At 43.5% G+C, this 20,859-nt stretch overlaps 1 protein-coding gene across 1 annotated transcript in view; it reads left to right on the top strand.

Annotated features, from left to right (window-relative positions):
- The first annotated feature begins 7,174 nt into the window (after positions 1–7,174).
- The window catches only part of LOC109934055 (protein WWC2-like), a 226,189-nt gene continuing 212,504 nt past the window's right edge, over positions 7,175–20,859 (top strand). Inside the window, exon 1 of the mRNA XM_048594002.1 lies at positions 7,175–7,530. Coding sequence (XP_048449959.1) covers positions 7,403–7,530 — 128 coding nt within the window. The 5' untranslated portion in view covers positions 7,175–7,402. The remainder of the gene's footprint in view (positions 7,531–20,859) is intronic.

Here is a 20,859-nt window from a genome sequence, read left to right as displayed (position 1 = left end):
GGCTATTGGGATGGCATGGTGGATTGGTGATTAGCCTCAGAGCACCAGGGACTCGGGTTTGATTCCAGCCTTGGGTGACTATCTGTGTGGAGCTTGCACATTCTCCCTGTGTCTGCATGAGTTTCCTCCAGGTGCTCCAGAGTCCTCCCAAAAGTTGTGCTGGTTGGGTGGATTGGTCATGCTAACTTACCTGTAGTGCTTCATGGATGTGTAGGCTAGGTGGATTAGCCATGGGAAATGCAGGGTTATGGGGATAGGGTGGACGCCTGGGTCTTCAGAGGGGTAGTGCAGACTTGATGCGTCGAATGGCCTCTTTCTGCACTGTAGAGATTCCACGGTTCTGTGATCTGACTGATGGCAATCCTACTGAAGAATAACCACTTACTTCTCAGTGATTTTTACAGCCAAGCATTCAATCTGGACTGTCCTGAAGGCTTTCATTGTAGGAAACTGGCTAGGAATCCAGTTGGCTCAGGATCAGCTTTAGAGGCCAAGACATGTATTCTGTTATTGACAATAGCTGCCGTATTCCAGTAAGCAAAATGTTTAAAGGCTCAAAAAACACTTATATTTTTATTTGCTTGTTAGGTCGGCATTCATTGCCCATCCCTAATTGCCAAGGGGGCAATTATGAGTCATTGCAGGTCGGGGGTCACATTAGGCCAGAAGCTTCTTTCTCTGAGGAGCATGTGTGGACCAGTTGAGTCTTTGCCCCTGACCACAGCTTCATGGTCATCAGTAGACTCTTAATTCTAGATGCTTTATTGAATTCAAATTCCACCATCTGCCACAGCAGGGTTTGATCCCAGGTCTCCAAAATGTTACCTGGGACTCTGGATTAATAGTCTAGCAATAACACCACTAAGCCATCACCTCCCCTTTGACAGCTACTAATAGAAGGTAAGTGTGAAGAATGAATATTGTTGTACTGGGAAAGTGGACGAAGGAGTAGGATGGTACATGAATTTGTGAGGTGGGTAAGGGGACAGGATGGAAGATAAGTTAGATTTTAGAGGTTAGACTAGGAGGTGAATGAAAGGTAGGTTCACAGGTGGGCAGAGGAAGGGCACTAGATGGATGAAAGAGGCAGATGGGTGAGGGTGTAGAATTGGAGGTTTATGAGTAGATAAAGTGGCAGGTGACAGGGCAGGGTGGCAGGTGAATGTGTGAGAGGGTAGGGAGATGGGTTAGAGTGAGGGGTGGGGGGGCAGTGTCCTGGAAATGGTTTGAAAGTCCCTGTGAGAAATGGTAGTTGGGTGTAAGTACGGTTAAGTGTTATTCAATTATCTGGATGGAGAAGAGGCTGAGGGTTCAGTCTGTCTGATTTGGGGCTTTGTGGTGAATTGGGAAGTGTCAGTTTTATGGTTAACTAGGAATTGGAGCAGGTCATAGTTCCTCTAGCTTTTCCTGACTATCTATAAAGTTGTATGAGTCTCTTACTCTGACTCACAGAGTTGGGGACACTTTCAGAGGATCAGGGGATGATCCTACCATATAGCACACCAAGATATCAATCTAATTGCTTGATTGTCTAACAGGGGGCTTGGTCACAGTCAGTCACCAATTTGGGCCGGTCATGGTAATTGGCTACGTCCATCTATAGTTCAGGGAATGGGCAACCATCTGTCCTGTAGGGGAATCACAAGGGAATTGTGTATCGTCCATCAGGGAGCTGCAAAGACACCACTCAGGGACTGGTCATTTGTGTCTAGTGGCTATTCATCAAAGTTGGTCAGAGGTCTGGGACCTTGTTAACCATCCATGACTGCCCTGGAAAAGGTGGTAATAAGCTGTCTTCTTGAGCTGTTGCAGTCCATGGGGTGTAGGATGACAGCCCAGCAGCACTCAAAGAATTCAAAACCTAAAATGAAGCTAAAGCTATGTTTCACCCTTTCTTAACTCATAATATATAAATCAAACTTATGGCAGTTATAGAGATAGTAGGAACTGCAGATGCTGGACAATCTGAGATAACAAGGTGTAGAGCTGGATGAAGACAGCAGGCCAAGCAGCATCAGAGGAGCAGGAAGGCTGACGTTTCGGGCCTAGGCCTAGACCCTTTTTCTGAAGAAGGGTCTAGGTCCGAAACGTCAGCTTTCCTGCTCCTATGATGCTGCTTGGCCTGTTGTGTTCATCCAGCTCTACACCTTGTTATCTCTTATGGTAGTTATACATGGTTTTATCCATTTTAGATCCCAAGTTTCCAAATAATAATAAATATATCATGAACATTCATCACACATCGTTGGAGATAGTTTTTGCTTGGCACGTTTGTGGTGAATGTTATTTGCCAGTTACCAATTCAAGTCTGAATATTGTCCAGGACTTGTTGCATTTGGACATGGACTGCTTCAGTACCGGAGGAGCTGCAAGTGGTATTGAAAATTGTAATCGTCAACTGACATCTGCTATTATGTCAGAGGGAAATGCATTGATGAAGCAGCTGAAAATGACTGGGATGAAGACACTATCCTGAGGAATTCCTGAAACATATCCTGTGGCTGAGATGACTGACTTCCAAGAACCCCAACCATCTTGCTTTGAGCGAGTTATGACATCAAACAGAGGAGAGTTTCCTGCAGATTCCCACTCACTCCAGACTCCTTGACATGAGACTTTGTCAAATGCTGCTTTTGACGTCAAGAGCAGTCACTATCAATTTCCCTGTTCAGTTCAGGTCTTTAGTCCATGTTTGACCCAAGGCTGTAATGAGGTCAAGAACGTGCAATTATCAATGGACACTCCCACAACAGACCCAATGAAGTAGGGAAGCTCATTGATGAAGTAGCGGAATAAATATCAGTCATGAGGCCTCAGTGCCCAGAATTCCCACAGCAACATTCTGCAGCTGAAATAAATAGCTTCCAACAATTTTCCTTTCTGCTTAATTTAGCTCCATGGAGAATTGCCACAAATTTTTCTCCGTATCCCAGATCCTCCACTTGATCAAAACCTGCCTTCAAGAGGTGTCATACTTATCTTATTTCTTAAATGGGGAGGTGCTGGTGTTATGGTATTGTCACTAGCCTAGAAATTCAGTAACCCAGTCTAATACCCTGGAGACATAAATTCAAATCCCACAATAGTAAATGGCAAAGTTTGATTGAACAAAAGTCTGGAATTAAGAGCCTACCAAATGGCGATCATAAAAAAAAAATCCATGTGGTTCACTAATGTCGTTCAGGGAAGGAAATATGTTTTCCTTACTTGGTTTGTCCTCCATGTGACTCCAAACCCACAATGTGATTAACTCTTCACTACCCTCTGGAATGACCCTAGCAATCCAGTAGGGATTAGCAATAAATGCTGGCCAATGCAGATGGCAGACAGTGATGCCCATATCCAATGGTTCAAAAAAAAACACATCTATTGTTTACATTTGGACCAAGACTGTAATGTGGTCTGGGGGTGAGTTGCACTGCTGGAATCTAACCTGAACATTAGTGAGTATGTTGTTACTGACTAAGTGCTGCTTAACTGTTCCATCACTTTACTGATGATTGGGAGTAGAAAATGTTCAGGCCAGTCTTGTAGCTCTATGGCAACAGCTTGGCTAAGGGTACAGCTAGTTTTGAAGATCATGTCTTCACTACTACAGACAAGATGTTGTCAGGACTCAATGCGTTTGCTATAATCCAGTGCCTTCTGTCATTTCTTTATGTCCCTTAAGGTAAATTGAATTGCCTGAGGACTGGTGTCGATGGTGGTGGAGACTTCAGGAAGCAGCCCAGATGAATTATCCACTTGGCACTTATGGCTGAAACTAGTTGCAAATGCCTCAGCTTTGTGTTTTAGATACAACATACAGCTATTGCCTCCCCTTTCAATTTAGATAGATATAGGTTAGTTCTCCCATCACCACATTCTAAGAATACAGACCTCTTTTGGCTAAAATGCTACCATAACACATCAATCTTCCACCTGATTGCTGTGAATCTCTACCAATCACTGGAAATCACCCCAATCTACTCCACCCAATCACCAATCCCCCAGCTCTGATGGAACTGATCCAGCCACTCAACCACGATCAATCCCCACCTACCCTGGGAAGCTGGGGTTGTTCCTTTGGGGTAAAGAAGATAAAGAGGAGATTTGATAGAGGTTTCCAACATCATGAGAGACCTGGTAGATCGGAAGATGCGGCTCCAATTGGTGCAATGGCTGGGAACCAGAAGATACCAATCTAAGGTGATTGGCAAAAGAAGCAACAGTGATATTAGGAGAGACTTCTTTACTCAGCATGTAACTGGGATCTGAAAAGCCCTGCCTGAACATATGATGGAAATAGATAAATCAAGGCTTTCAAAAGAGAATTAGATAATTGTCTGAAACAAACATTTTTCGGGTTATGTGGAAAATGCAAGGCACTGGGACTAGAGGATTTATTCTTCCGAGGAACCAGAATGGATCTAACAGTCTGCCCTGTAAACCACTTTCGGTGCTGTAATTGTTCTACAAATCCATTCCACTCTTCTCTGTTCATTTGAAGATTAAAGTCATTATAATCACATTGTTTCTCTGTATATTTCCCTGATCTCTGTATTTATACATGCCATCCACCACGTCACAAATGTCGAAATCAACAACTTGTCATGCATTCTTTACCAGGGTTGAGTTACCACTTAGATGTAATTGGGAAATCACATCCACAATGTGTTTGAAACTGTGTTGGTTAAGTTTGGCTTCAAGTCTCCACAAAAAGCCTATCCAATATTTCCTCATAGTTGAAATTTTAAAACACTTTCTAAACGAGCAATTTTCATTTTGGTTGATCACAGGGTCTGCTACGCGTCAGTAGGGATGTTTGGCATCTCCGGGGATAAGTTGATGACATCCCTAAAAGGATTCTGCCAATCTCCTGACAGTCTTCATCTGTAAGTGAGCTCCAAGTAGAATAGTTGGTTTGGGAATATGATGTCAGACATATGAATGGTGTGCCCTGCTAATTGAAACTGGTTTTGAATGATTAACACCTTGATGCTAGGCATGTTATCTTGGAAGAGAGCACTGTTGTTGAACTGCCTTCCTTGTTACTGGATTTCAAAGATTTTGTGAAGGCACCGCTGATACGTCCCCATTGGTTTGAAGTTTCTGTTGTAGGTTTTCCCAAGTCAGTGAAGCATATTAGAGCATGGGAATGATAGCTGTGCAAATAATGACCTTCGTCTCGGGTTTGAGATCCTGGTTCTTAGTCAGCTGAAAGCTCAGAGGTAGCAAATACTGCAGATGCTGGAGTCAGAGACAACACAGTGTGGAGCTAGAAGAACATAGCAGGTCAGGCAGTATCAGAGGAGCAGGGAAGTTAACGTTTCGGGTCGGGATACTTCTTCATCACTCAGCTGGTACATTGGAGAGGTAATGCTGAAATTCATCATCTATGTCTGACTTCATCAAGTGGAGGTTTCCAAGAGGTGCTAAATGGTCCACATTTTTGACAATCTTGCCATTGATCTTAATTGATATAGGGAGTTGAGATGTGGAAGTTGGCTGGTTGAAAGAGGACCTGAATTTTCCAAATGTTTAATGAAAGGCACAAATTCTCATATACTTCACAGAGTTTCCAGATGGGAGTGATCCGCATTCTGGAACTGTCAGTGACTTAAGGTGGAGTTGATTTGGGTTTTTGATTGAAGATGACATGGGCTGAACAGTTTTCCTCTTGTTCTATAAGCTATTTTTCTATCTGGAGCAAATTTGCTGGCAGTGAACTGGATAGGACTTGATTTGGGCTAACTGAAGCTTGAATCAAGGAGAAGTACGTAAAGCATGAATGTAGATAGTTTTGACCAGAAAATCATAAGACCTTGGAACAGAAGTAGGCCATTCAGCCCATCGAATCTGCTCTGCAATTCAACATGTTCACGGTCTGATAACTCTCAACTCTATTCTCCTGTCTTTTTCCCATAACCCTTGATTCTCTTACTGATTCTAAAAATCTATCTCAGCCTTGAATATACTGAATGACCCAGCCTCACTAGCCTTTCGTGATAAATAAATCTACAGATTCACCACTTTCTGAGGGAAGAAATTCTTCCTCATCTCTGTCTTAAATATGTGAACCCTCATTCTGAGGTTATGCCCTCTAGTCCAAGACACTCTCACAAGAGGAAACAACCTTTCTGCATCTTCTCTGTCCAGTCCTATAAAAATATTGTATGTTTCAATAAGGTCACCTCCCATTCTTATATATTCCAACAAGTACAGGCCCAATCTACACAACCTCTCGTCATAAGACAGTCCCTCCTTGCATTCGCCTAGTGAACCTTTGCTGAACTGCTTCCAATGCCTTATAGAAGGGGCCTAAAATTGTTCACAGTACTTCAACTGTGGTCCAACTTCTGTAGTTTTGGCAAGACCTCCCTTTTTTTATTCTCCATCCCCTTTGAGGTAAAGGCATCTGACTTCCCTACTGTGTGCTGAACTTTTTGGGATTCATGGACCAAATCCATCCATTCTGTCACTTTCTACAGTCTTTCTGGTTCACCCAATGTATAATATTACCCCATCATTTGGGCTGATTCAGCCAATTCCAGCAGAATGGGAGCAATATAACCAGCAGCAACTAAGCAGAACCCCAACTGTTTATTTTATGTTCTTACAGATGCTGCTATTGACTCATCTTTCCTATAAATGTGAATTTTACCAATATTGCTAACTCCTCCTTTCCCAGTCTCCCTTATGATCCTGTAACCTTCTGACATATTGCCAAATACCCAGGTCAGACAAGTCTGGAGGCCTCCGACTCTGGCCTCTTGTTGTATTTCTGAACTCACCCTGCTACATGCTGGATGATGTAAAGGGAGGGGGAAATCCATTAGTAATGGGTATACATATCGGCAAAACGATACAATTTTAGGATTGCCTCAGACCAGTTTGGGGGTGGGGGGGGGGGGGCGGTGGTGGAATACAAAGGTGCATTCCCTCCCTTCAGCTTTATGCACAGAACTCAAGCAAAAACAAAAGAGAAATAAAATAGTTCTCTCGCAGGCACAGATTTAGAAAAAAAACAGGCAAGGGTTGAACATAATCAAATGGGCTGGCACATCTGAAATGTGTCTTGTCGGAGGAAGTTGGATTTGGCGGCTGTGCGCTGGCAGTATTAATATTTGATAAGATCTTAAGGGGAGGAATTTGTATGCAAATGAAATACACGCTAATCCAGGCGACAGCCAAAGCAGTTTTCTCTCTCGCTCTCTCTCTCTTTCTGTTGTGTGTGTGTGGGGGGATTCCTGAATGGAGTTAAGATGGAGGACCAGATCGTTATAAGGATGTAAATGATCGCAGAGAGGCTTCTTTTTTTTGGGGGGGGCATATTAAAGAAAACATTCCAGCAGCCCCCCACCTCCCTCCCTTCCTTCCTTCCTCCTGCCCGGATTTATGGAGGGTGTTACAACACTACAACATGCATAGGAAAGGCAATGGAGAGCTCCCTTTGCCGGATGGTTGGGAAGAAGCGAGAGATTACGACGGTAAAGTCTTCTACATTGACCACAACACCAAGCAGACCAGCTGGATCGATCCCCGCGACAGGTAGGAGGACAGTTTATAACATGGGAGGAGAAGGGAATGGTTTAGAGCGCTTGGTAACAGCAGCGAGGGATTTGGCTGCAAGTCCGGACCAGAGCAGCCTGCTTCAGGACAACGGGAGTTTTCTCATACACCCAACCCCTTCTCACCCTCAATAGTTACCCCACTCCCTGAGTGCTCCCACCAACTTTAATACACTGGGGAGCACACGCGAAATACCAGAAGGTTTAAACTCCTGCAGTGCAGATTTCACTGGAATGCTTTGGAATTTTTTTTTGTTTTGGGGTGGGAGGAGATTTCCTCGTTCAAATGAATTTATTATATCTCTTCCCCACCTCCCCAATATTGCTCTATGTACACCCCACCTTCATCCCGATGCAGTGCTTGTCTAGGTATCCTGTTGAGGTGGCTAACACTGACTTGGATCGCCGTTTTCAGTGCAGCGATGTGAAGGGGAAGTTTGCAGGAAGCTTTCACAACTTTTTTTTTCTTCGTTTGAAATAAAGTTTCCAAAGGGATTTGAAACTGTCGGGAGTGCGAGGATGTTCTGATGAAGGCTTTTTGTTGTTGTTGTTGTTGTGGTTGTTGGGACATGGCCGAGGAGGAGCAGGCTCCTGGTACTTCACAGGTCACCCAAATCCCAGGGAAAACCGACACGAACAGGGTTAGGTTTTTTTCGCTGATGAGGGACCGGGGGATGTCTGGGCAAAGGACATTTGTAAAGTACATTATCAGTTGGATAGCCCCCATTTATAACGGATCCCAAACACCTTTCCTTCTGCTGGGAGCTTTCTCATCATTTTCACTGGGTTCTGAGTCACTGTAAACAAAAAAAAAGTTAAGCTTCCATTCTGGTACCTTTGGGCCCCATTCCCCTCTCCCCATTCTTTCTTCTCTCCAACGACCCCCTCGCCTCCTTTTCCATTTTCTTCACTTTCTTCCTTGCTCAGCCCTCAGAACCCTGCCCTCACCCGGCTCTCGCTCCAATTTCCTCACCAACCTGCCTCCTTTTCCTCTCTCCCCACTCCATTTTGCAGCCTCCAGCAATCTTGCCCCTCTTTCCCTTCCCTTCCTCCCTCACATCCCCATTGCCATCTGCCCCCCCACCCATTTCACCCTCACCCTCATCTCTCTCGCACTACTCCCTCCTTCCTTGCTCCATATACTCTGCCTCACTCCTCATACCATCCCTCTGGTCCTGCATTGCTCCCCTCCCTCCTCCCACCTCTCTTCCTCCACCTCTTCTTCTCCCTCACTCTTTCTATTCTCTCTCTTACTACCCCTCCACTTTATTCCCCTCACTTTCCACTTTACCCCTCCCTCTCCTGTCACTCCTCGGCACCCTCACAACCTCTCCCTCTTCCTAACCCTTTGTCTCTCTTCCATCCCACTATTTCTCCTCTTTCCTGCCACCTCCACCCCTCTTTACCCCTCCCCATCTTTCTCTGTCACCAACCCTCCTCCCCCTCTCCATCCTCAATCCCCACACTCTTCTCTGCCCCCTCTCCATCCACCCCCGCAAACTCCTCTTTCCATCCCCCCCACACCCCTCTTCCCCCCTCCCTTCCATCCTCACACCCCCGTTTCCCCCCCTCTCCATCCTGCCCCCCAACCCTCTTTCCCCCTCTCCTGTCCATCCTTCCCAACAATGGGACCAAGCTACTTTCCTGGCCTCTGGGCCCTGCCATCCTGCACAGCTGGACTGGTTAGGGGCAGGAGGGCAGAGCCGCTGGGCAGTGGGCGAGTAAAACAGGCAAGGAAGATGTTGTGGCGGAGTGGGACAGAGTTGATGGGAGATAGTAAGAACTGCAGATGCTGGAGTCAGAGTCAACACAGTGTGGAGCTGGAGGAACACAGCAGGTCAGGCAGCATCAGAGAAGCAGGAAATTTGACATTTCGGGCCTGCTGGAACTCAAGCTGAAAGTGAGAGGCTAATATTGCCGAGCTGCCAGACCTGCTCCCCCTGAGTGTGAGGGTATGGCATTCCCAGCATTAAGAAAGTTTCATTTACAAAACCAAAAAGTTGATGCAAATGGAGATGAGCATCTCTGGTAAATAATTGGTTTGAAATTTTAATTCCCTGGAGTTTGAGTTGAATGAAATGGATCACTAGTCACTTTGTTTGCAGATTTCTATCTAGGATTGATACTGTTATTTGTTACTGGGATGATGTGAGTTCCTTTTTATTTACATGTCTGAATACTTGGGTCTTGCGAAGTGCTGCTGGTTTCATGCAAATTGTTGCTTTTGTGGCTTTCATTAGAATGTTGCAATTGGCATTCTCTGAACAGTCAGTTTACAAGAGCAGTTGTGGCACAGTGATATGTCCCTACTCTGAGCTGGAGCCCTGGGTTTAAGACCCACCTGTTCAAGAGGTGTGTAATAACATTGCTGAACAGGTTGATTAGAAAACAGAGATAACAAGGTGTAGAGCTGGATAAACACAGCAAGCCAAGCAGCATCAGAGGAGCAGGAAAGCTGACGTTTTGGGTCTGGACCCTTTCTGAAGAAGGGTCCAGACCTGAAGCGTCAGCTTTCCTGCTCCTCTCATGCAGCTTGGCCTGTGTGTCCATCCAGCTCTACACCTTGTTATCTCAGATTCTCCAGCATCGGCAGTTCCTACTATCTCTTGATTAGAAAACAGTTGTTTTTAAATGGCCCTGTGTATAGGCAGCCACTTCCTGCTCCCACCCTGGACTCTCAGAGTGCCACTTTGCACTTTGAAACTTTCAAAGGCTGTTCATCGCTGTTGGAAAATGCAACACTGCCATGTGTCCCCACTGTCATCAAAGCTCGGTGCAAGCACAGCAATGTGGTATTTCAAGGTTGGTGGTAGTGGAGTTGAGATTTCCAGTTGTTTTGTTATTGCTGAATGGTCCATTTTGTGGTTGGAGAGAGAAAGTCAATGGGATCAGCTGTTTGCTTCTGCTTAAGAAAGTTTTTGAGTCTGTGCCCCACTTCCAGAGACTTGAGCACACCATCGACAGTGGTGTCACACCGTTGGAGCTACTGCCCTTGGCATGGACCATCCATAGCACGGTTTTGCAGAGTAGGGAGAGTTGCCTTGGTGTCTAAGTCAACACCTGCCAAAGTCGCTAAACAGGCTTAAGTGGCTTAGCTTAGTAAATGGTGAGAGGATGTTTCCCCTCATTGGAGAGTCTAGGACCAGAGGGCATTGTCTCAGAATAAATATGTGCCAATTTAAGACTGAGATGCGGAGGAATTTCATTTCCCAGAGGATTATGAGTCTTTGGAACTTCTTGCCACAGTGAGCTCTGGGGGCAAAGTCATTGTGTATATGTGCGGCTGAGGTAGATAGATTCTTGATCAGCAGGGTTATGGGGAAAAGGTAGGATAGTGGATGTGAGGAATGTCAGATCAGCTGTGATCCTATTGAATGACGAAGCAGATTTGACGGGCCAAATGGCCTACTCCTGTTCCTGTTTCTTATGGTCTTAAGGTTGTTACTGCATTGGTGTGAGATCTTTCTATGCCCACGTTGGCCGCCATTTTTCCTGCATTGCAACAGTGACAGCACTTCAAGTATACTTTGGTGATTGTGAATGATTTTGGGACATCTTGAAACCGTGACATATACTGTGTAATTGGAAGAAAAACAAAAAATGCTGGTGAAACTCAGCAGGTATGGCAGCATGACAAACGTACTATTGCACTCAAAATGTTAACTCTGTTCCGGTCTCCTCAGATGCTGCCAGACCAGCTGAGTTTTCCCAGTACTTTGTCTTTTTAGTTCAAATCTCCAGAATCTGCAGTGTTTTATTTTCATTTAAATTTACAAATGGAAATTTTTCTTTGAGTTTCAGTCCGATGTGTTCTCGAGCTAAATTTCTCTGGCATATAGACTTGTTGCTCCTCAGTAACCAAGTTGTAAATTCAGAATTTCTGAAGTTTTTGAGCCAATTGTACTTTACGTGGTTGGCCATTTCTGTGTCTATTTTACTACTTTTTTGCAAAGGTCATCTGACAGATTGATTTATTGAGTTCTCATTGCTTAACTTTGAGATAGATGCTGCTTACTGGGATTCACTTTGTCCATGAAAATTGTTTTCAATCTTAATTGTGTTTTTGTGCTGATGAGTAAATGTGATATAAATTGTGGAGCTCAGCCATATAGTGTCAGAGTGAGGCAACTATTTCAGTGCTTGGGGAAGGGGAAACTCAACCTTTAAAAGGCAGCAGAAAAATCCCAAAAACCGTTACAAATTGTACTGATAATTGTTGGATTATAAACTGCATTTTATACCATCTTTGTTGTTGTGTGGACTCCAGGGATCAGTTTCTGTGAGCCACTTCCAGTAATTACATGACCAAATCCAATACACACTGTCGATAGTTAAGAGAGTTGTGTTGAGATGAACACTGCTGTTCGACAATCATTGGGAGACATTGAAGCAGCAAAAAGCAATTCAGTTGGGGTCTCCTTTGGCTTTCCCATTTCACAGAGTGTGGCTGGAATCTGGTATTCTTAGCCCAGTGACAACAGCAACAACAACTGTGTTTAAATGGTGTTTTAACACAGCAAAATATTCCTAAGGATGTTCACAGGAAGGTACAACTTGACGCTAAATATCAGAAGGAGATATTAGGACAGGTCAAAGTGGCAAGTTTTACCGAATATTTTAAAGGAAGGAAGAGAGGGAGGAAGGTTTAAGGAGAGCTTTCTGCAGTTCACAATGTAGACAACTGAAGGCACAGGCACCAATGGTGGAGCAGTAGAAGTCAGAGACATGCAAGAGGTCAAAATTGGATGATCTCTGGGGGTATTGGGGCCAGAACAGATTACAAAGATAGCAAGAAGTAAGGCCTAGAACAGTTTGAAAACAAGGATGAGAAGTTTAAAACTGAAGTGTTGTTAGACCAAAACTCCAGGAACACAGAGGATGGTGGGTGATTGGGGCCTAGTGTGAGCTAGGATGAGCTCAGGTTTAATGGAGAATGCAAAGTGGAGAGCTAGCCATGACAGCACCGGAATAAAGGTAATAATAATAGTAATCCAGTGGTAATAAAAGCAAAGAAGAGGGTTCAACAGTAAATAAACTGAACAAAACACATCAATAAGCAACAGCGTGTGGAGTGTCAGTGGAAGTGTGTCTTACAGTTCACTGGAAATGAATTGAGGCCATTATCAACTGGATCAGAAAGGTGCAGTCTAGGGGATACTTTTAAAAAAAAGTGTTTTTCATGTGGGTTGTGGGATTCTTACCAAGCTGTTAACACGTATTAGAGTAGCAGGCAAAATACAGAAGCATTGCACCTGTTATCCATTGGCAATGAAAGAAAGTTAGGCTTCAGGTAGTAGGATTGCACAACTACAGTCACAATGAAGTAGATGGATTTAGCACTGTACCAGTAGTGGTGCATATTTGTTTTAATGGCATTGTATTTATTATTTTGTAAGATAGTTGTGAAAAGAACCCATGGAGATGAGAAAATGTCTTACAGTCAGTTGTTATGATTTGGAATGCTCTGCCTGAAAGCATGCTGGAAGCAAATTCAACTGTAACTTTCAAAAGACGATTGAATATATGTGAAAAGAAAAATGTCAGGGCTATGGGAGGCAGGGGAACTGGGTTATATTAGCTGTTTCAAAGAACCAGTATAGATATAATGGGCTGAATGGCCTCCTTTATGCGGATTAAAGGAAGATTTAGTGATGTAGCACCTCCCATAACCCACAGGGACTCCGAAAGCTCCTCACAGTCAGAGAAATACTCTTTAAAATGGAGTTGCTGTGATAGGAAACTGACTAATCAATTTATATACAGCGAGGTGCTATGAACAGCAATGTGATCATGACCAGATCATGTATTTTTTTTTTGTGTGAAGTTGATTGAAGTTTAAATATTGAACATTGGCAATAATACCTCCACTGTTAATTGAGATGTTCTGATACAGTGCATTTTATGTCAGCCAAGGTGACACACAAACTACCTTATGTAAGAGATGGCACTCCCTCAATATTTCACTGGAATAATTGCCTAGACATTTTGCGATCAAGTCCCGGAGTGAGACTTGAACCTACAACCTTTGAGAATTCAAAGAAGGTACCAAACATAGCCACAGCCTCATTATTTTATTAAGGAATATCAAAAATGTCCCGAGCACAAAAGTCTTTGCAGAAATATTTATGTGTCTTAATTCAGCTGTCACACTGATGCAGTCATGTCTGTTAAACCAATAAGTTGATTGGTGTATGCACTAATTTATTTACAGAGAAGATGACTAAGTAAACGAAATTCTGATTTTAATACATAGACTTGCATGACCTTTTGCTACTATTATAGTCTGTTATTAAACCTTTGTTTATTTTGTGAAAACTATTCAGACTGACAATTGTTTGTTCATTTAAAAACAAACTATACAATAGACCTCTACTTCATTTCAGTTTTACTTGAAACTAAAAGTGTAAACAATGTACTTTTACTCTTCTGTGTTTAGATTCTACTTTCATTTAATCTTATTATCTATTATTTGGTTCCAGGTTAGCATTGTGTGACTTATGTAGTTTTTAAAGCAGTTAAAGGAAAACCATGTTGTTCCCCATCATTTTTAGTTCAAGTGCAATCCCAATGTTGGATGGCTATTGCTAGGAAACTGGAATGAAGCTTGCAATGTAAACAGGCTTGTTTTGCGATTGGCAGCAGTTGAGTGACACACCTCCGTGTTCCAACGGTTCCAAATACTTGGAGCTGTGTGAATGAGATTGCATCCCGTCACTGATTTTCTCATTCAGTATTTCTTTTGGTCACCATGGCATTGCTAATGGGTAATAGAAGCATGCGGAGACTGTTTTTTTCATTGTGACTTTTTCTGTGTGGATTTGCACATGGCTTTATATTAAATATGGGATTTCAGGTCAGGGGTGCTCAAATGGAGACTGTAGATTTCAGCGTGCTGCTGTCCCCTGTTCAAGTTGTCGAATGGCCAGGCTTGAGAAAAACCCTGGTGTTTTAAGGAGATTAGACTGCAACTTTTGGGACCAATGTGGATCTCTGATACCTTCAGTAAACAAGAAGGCAGCAGCGTTTTATTTCTGGTTGATGTCGATGGTGGGGGAATAAAGCCTTTTTAAAAAAAAAATCCTCAAGACCACATGTACATAGCAAAACCAAGCTTAGATAATTTTTAAATTGATGGTTATTCAGTTTCAATTCTGAGAGACTGAAAAATTAGATTTGCCACAGACAAAGATTTGATGCTATCATCCTAATTAAGTTAGTGTCAATAGCAAAGGCTTGATCATATATTCGAATTCAGGAAATCATGAATTTGAGAGCATTGTGCATATAATTGAGACTGGATGCTAAGATCTTTTCCTTATATTCTGGTACAGCACTAATGCCATTGTTTATGTTGCCATGGGGTGGTTCATTGGAAGAATGGTATTTAAGCAAGATATTTCAACTCACTAATGTTACTTCTCCCATTCTAGCTTGTTGTGTTTTACCATGCCTGTTACAGATCCACTGGGGGCTCAGTAGGGATGAAACTCTGTTGGAAAACTCTCAAGTGTTATACGAAGTTGGAGGTGCAGAGTTGAAACTTGTATTGGAGAAAGTAGTGAGAGCTCTATCAATATCCTGTCAATTGCAAAGCGCACTGGTGAATCTTGAGGCTGAACCAAGAGACAAATTCCAATCCATCATTCAGCTCTGAAAGATTTGAGAGATTTGGGCCGCTGCAATTCAAATGAAAGTTTTAGGAGCCTAATTACAGATTGAGTTGTTTGCAAGTTGAACTTTGTTTATAAAGACTATGGTCATGCTTTTGGCTGAGCTCGCACGCTTATTCCATAATGAATACTGTGTTGTGTATGAAAGTTGTTCCTTTTTAAGCTTTATTCAGTCTGAAGGCATTCCTAATTCAAAAAATTTTGCACTCTCTTGTTTCTAAGCAGCTGTTTACCTCTAAGCCTTTTAATAGAGTCTCCCGATTACTTAAACAACAGAATTACTTCAGATAATTAAGAGAGTTGTTTGCATTTCTGATGCAGTACCAGGCAGATAAGCCTTGAGTTTAGTTCATAGGCAGGCTTGCTTAAGGGGACATTGCATTGCACATTGTATTGAAATTGCAGTGTAGAGTTAAACAAACTCCACGTGTGTTCCTTTTTGAAAGAGAAAATATGTGTGTCTTCGAGGGCAGTGGACAAATAATGGATACCAAGCAGGAGGGTGAAAGGGCAAAAGATTGTTTAGAGGGGCAAAAACAAAGGCATAAGGAAGATTCTGAAGGAAGCTTTGAATGGCAAGAAGAGGGCTCCAAGGCTGAGAAGAGGAGAACAGTTGGAGAGCGCAGGGCCATACTGACCAAAGGAGCAGTCAACAATACTGCAGAAAAATGAGGAAGCTACGTGACCGAAGCAGAGGCTTTCTGAAATAACTTGGTGAACTGAAGTTGTAAAGGGATCTAAAGTTTGTTTTGTGCATATTAAAGGTTAATTTACCAGGATATGTGAGGTGATCATGAGAAGGGTGATAGTGAAGCAGACAAATACAAAGGTAGGGGAGGTGGGCTACAGTGATTTTTTTTATGAGTTGCAGTTCATGCAGTCTGGCAATGAAACTATATGAGAAATCAAATTTCAGTGTAGTAAATGCGTGAATTAGGGAATCTCCAACATCGTCTGAGAGTGAAGGGCAAGAGGATGTTTCAGAAGCAAATGAGTGTGGTTCCAGGGATACATTGATTTGGGAAAGTAATTGGACATAGAATTGAGCAGTACCCTAAATATCCTCATTCTTTAGCTTTACATGGCCTTGGAGACATTTTATGAGACAAAGGAGGCTGTAACTGTGCCAAAATGTAATCATATAAACTTACTTATCATCTAGGTTTTAATTGCATGCAAGAAGTTGGTGACAGTAACAGTGGCCTTTGAAACAATTGAAGAGGTTGCCTGGGGGAGTTGAATTTATCTTATGTATTCTTGGAATATGGATATTGCTGGCAGGGCAAGTATTTATTGCTCATCCTAAGTTGCCCTTGAGAAGATTGTAGTGAACTGCTGCAGTCCATGTGCTTTAGGTAGACCCACAATGCCCTTAGGGAGGGAATTCCAAGAACTTGACCCAATGTCAGTGAAGGAATGGCGATATATTTCCAAATCAGGATGTTGAGTTTGGAGGGGAGCTTGTACACGCTGGTTTTCCCATGTATTTGCTGCACTTGTTCTTCTAGAAGGAAGTGGTCATGTGAATAGAATATAATATCCTTTTTTGCCAGGTGTACTCAAGTACAGGAGTGCAGTGAAAAGTTTTACAATGTCATCTCTTATGGCACCATCTTAGGTACAAATACCTATGTACAGCTCTTAGATACAAAAAGAGGAATAAAAAAAGAACAGTAGTTGCATTACTTTACTTCATTGAATAAGTTAGAAATAAGACATAGATAACCAAATTACAAACAAACATTACATTGTAGTAGGTCAGAGCAGGGGCTTTCACACACGGTTTGACTGCTCGTGTCAGACCCCAGTCCCACAGCCATCCCGACTCTGCTCCAAGCCTCCAGTCCACTCCGCACCGGCTGTCAGCTACTCCAAGGTAAGCTTTCTCAGGCCTCTGCTCTGGGACTACTTCCCCTCGCCATCCTCCGCTCCGGGGCTGTTTCCCTGCTCCAGGACTACTTCCCCTTGCTGACCTCCGCTCCGGGACTGCTTCCCCGCTCCGGGACTGCTTCCTCGCACCGGCCTCCACTCCCGGACTGCTTCTCTGCACCATCCTCTGCTCCCAGACTGCTTTCCCACACCGGCCTCAGGTCCGGCGCTATTTCATCATGCTGGCCTCCACTCCAGGACCGCTTCCCCACACCGGCCTCTGCTCCAGAATTTGCCTCCAGGTCTCGCCAGCTCCTCCCTTCCACTCCGGGTAAGTCCAAGTCATTAGTTGATTTTAAAAAAAAAATGCAAAAAATGAGGGTAAAAAGAGAAATAAAAGAAAAAGAAGGGGTAGAGCAGAGGAGCTCCAGCTGGAGCATCTTATTGTGTCGCCATTGAGCTTGGAAGGTGCTGTCTAAGGACGTTTGGTGAGCTTTTGCAGTGCATCTTGTAGATCGTATACACTGCTGCTACTCTGTGTTGCTGGTAGAGGGAACGAATATGGTGCTAATCAAGCAACCTGCTTTGTCTTGCATTGTGTTCAGCTTCTTGAGTGTTGTTGGAGCTGCACTCATCCAGGCAAGTGGGGAGTATTCCATCTCACTTCTGACTTTGCGGTGTCGATGCTGGACAGGCTCTAGCGAATCAGTAAGTGAATTAACTGCTGCAGGATTCCTTGCTGCTGGTCTGGTCTGCTCTTGTAGCCACTGTTTTTATATCACCAATGTACTTCATTGTACAGTAAGCTCCCCTTTGTCTAGCATGCATAGGGAATAGGGATGCCAGTCACACAAATCTGCTGGTTTCATGAGAAATCTGAGTGAACGTATGCACATCAGAACTTGACATGCCAAGTTCAAATGGACATATTTGAAGAAACTTTACAAAAATGGTAACATTTTGTTGAAATTTTTGTTGTTGCATGTGAATTCTGAATCAGTACCAGATATTGGGGAGTTTCCTGTACTTTAATTAAATTCAAATTATCTGTACATGTCAATATTGAACTCATGTTTCCAGATTATGTAAAGTACCGAATTCTATAGTAATTGTACTAATAAGAGCTTTGGTCTCTTATTTACGAAGAGGTATAATTGTATTGGAGGAGTGGTTAGCACAGCTGCCTCACAGCACCAGGGACCTGGGTTCGATTCCGGTCTCGGGTGACTATCTGTGTGGAATTTGCATATTCTTCCCTCTCCTGTCTGTGAGAATTTCCTCTGAGTGCTCAGGCTTCCTCGCACAGTCCAAAGATGTGCAGGTTAGGTGGATTGGCCATGTTAAAAAAATGCCCCATAGTGTTCAGGTTTGTGTATGCTAGGTGGGCTAGCCATTGTTAATGTGAAGTTGCGGGGTTCTGAGTAGGATGCTGTTTGGAGCGTCAGTGCAGGCTCGATGGGTCAAATGGCCTCTTTCCGCACTGTGAGTTTCACATAAGTATCAAAAGGTTGAACAGTATGAAATTTAGAACAATGAGTGGGAATCTTAGTGAAGCATAGGGTCTTGAGTGGGTGAGACAGGGTAGATGCTGAAAGAGGTTTTGTCTTCATGGAGGAATCTAGAGTTTGAGGTGGATTGGAGGGGGTGAGCAGGTAACACACTTTCAGAATTTCAGGTGGTGGCGAAGAGGAATTTTCTCCCTCCAAGGGTCATGAACCTTTGGAATTATTTATGACAGGGAGCTGAAGAAGCTGAGTCATTGAATATATTCTCAGTTAAGAGAGACTGTTCTTGTACCACAAGATGTCATGGGGACTGGGTAGAAATATAGAGTTGAGGTTGTGAGCAGATCACCCATGATCGTATGACACAAGCATACAGATTAGGAGCAGGAATAGGTTGCTTGGCTCCTCGAACCTACTCTACCATTCAATAACATTATGGCTGATCTGATTACTCCACAGTCCCTCCTATCATTGAAAACCTTTCAACTCCTTGCTTGAGCAAACATATGAGTCGTTAAACAGCAAGGCAGGCTTGAGAGGATGTGTGACTTCCTCCAGCTCTTATTTCTTTTGTTCTCATCATCTAGAAGTAGATTGCAGATCATGAAAGTGAAGAGGAAGGGAATGATAATGATGAAACATGGCTGAAGACACTGGATACTGCAAAGACTTTGGGCCCTCGCAACATTTTTGCGATAATGCTGAAGAACTCCCCAGAAGAGCTGCAGCTCCTGCTAACAGCCACCTCCAAGGCACACACAATCTTGGCTTGGAACCAAATAGCCATCCCTTCACAGTAATTGGGTCAAAATCCTGGAAGGCTCCTTGGTAACAACTTGTTAACAACGCTGAACTTCCAGAGGAAGTGGTGGATGGGCTACAGTTACAATGTTTAAAAACATTTAGATAAGCTCATGAATAAGAAATGTTTGGAGGGATATGGGCCAAGCACAGGCAGGTGGGACTAGTTCAGTTTGGGATTATGGTCAGCATGGACTGGTTGGACTGAAGGGTCTATTTCCATGCTGTACGACCTTCTGACTCTCTGACTCTGTGGAGATTTTCTCAACCTCAAGGACTGCAGCAGTTCAACAAGGCAGCTCACCACCAACCTCTCCAGGGCAATTAGGGATGGGAATGCTGCCTAATCAGAAATGGAATTTGATGTACTCAAAAAAGAAGATTATGAAGGCAAAGCATAGGGGAGGTGGTGGTGTCGAGGTATCATTGCTAAACTATAGATCCAGGTGATGTTCTGGGAACCTGGGTTCAAATTCCACCATGGTGGGTGGTGAAATTTGAATTCATTCAAAATCTGATCATGAACCCCATTGTCAATTTTAGGGCGACACATTGGCTCAGTGGTTAGCACTGCCACATCACAGCACCAAGGATCTGGGTTCGATTCCAGCCTTGGGTGACTGTCTGTGTGGAGTTTGCACATTCTCCCCGTGTCTGCGTGGGTTTCCTCCCACAGTCCAAAGATGTATGTGGATTGGCCACACTAAATTGCCCATGGTGTCCAGGCAGGCTAGGTGGATTAGCCATGGCAAATGTGGTGTTTGGGGATGGGGTGATGGGTCTTGGTGGGATGCTGTTTGGAGGGATGCTGCAGACTTGATGGGCTGAATGGTCTGTTTCTGCACTGTAGGAATTCTGTGACTGCAGACATGGGGGAGAAGTTAGTGGAAGCAATATAGTGCCTGATGAGGTACATAGCATTGAAACTAACAGAGGGTGGTGCAGCTGGAGGTGGACTGTATAGATAAGGTGCTGGAGGAGGATGGCGTGGTTGACAATGTTGAAGGTGGTGGCAAGGTCAAGGAAGATGAGAAGGAAACCAATGCTGCCATCAAAAACTCAGCATGAATTCACCATGGTAACAAACACAGCATGAACATGCAACAGTCAGAAACACAGCATGAATGTTTATGGAGCTGCGATACCACTTTCTGTTAACCCTTTCCCTCCTCGGGAATTTTCAGCTCAAGGATCAGCTTAATTGGTATTCTTACTCCTGAGTCAAATGTTTGTTCGTTCGAAGCCTCACAAGAAGACTCTTGGTTCACACGGTAAATCGTCGCATTATCAAAAATGCAGGTTATTGGTTGAATTCTCAATGTACCAATCAAGCAAGGTTTCCTGGATAACATTTGTCCCTTAATTGTCTCTGCCAAAAACTGATTAGCTCATCATGAATTAATTTTCTGATTGTGGGACCTAATCATAGCAGCGAATTTGCACATGACACCTATTTATCAACAG

The sequence above is a fragment of the Rhincodon typus genome, chromosome 3, assembly GCF_021869965.1.
Source record: "Rhincodon typus isolate 14 chromosome 3, sRhiTyp1.1, whole genome shotgun sequence".
NCBI lineage: Eukaryota > Metazoa > Chordata > Chondrichthyes > Orectolobiformes > Rhincodontidae > Rhincodon > Rhincodon typus.
Note: the sequence above shows the minus strand (reverse complement) of the source record. Positions and strands in the feature narration are given on the sequence as shown.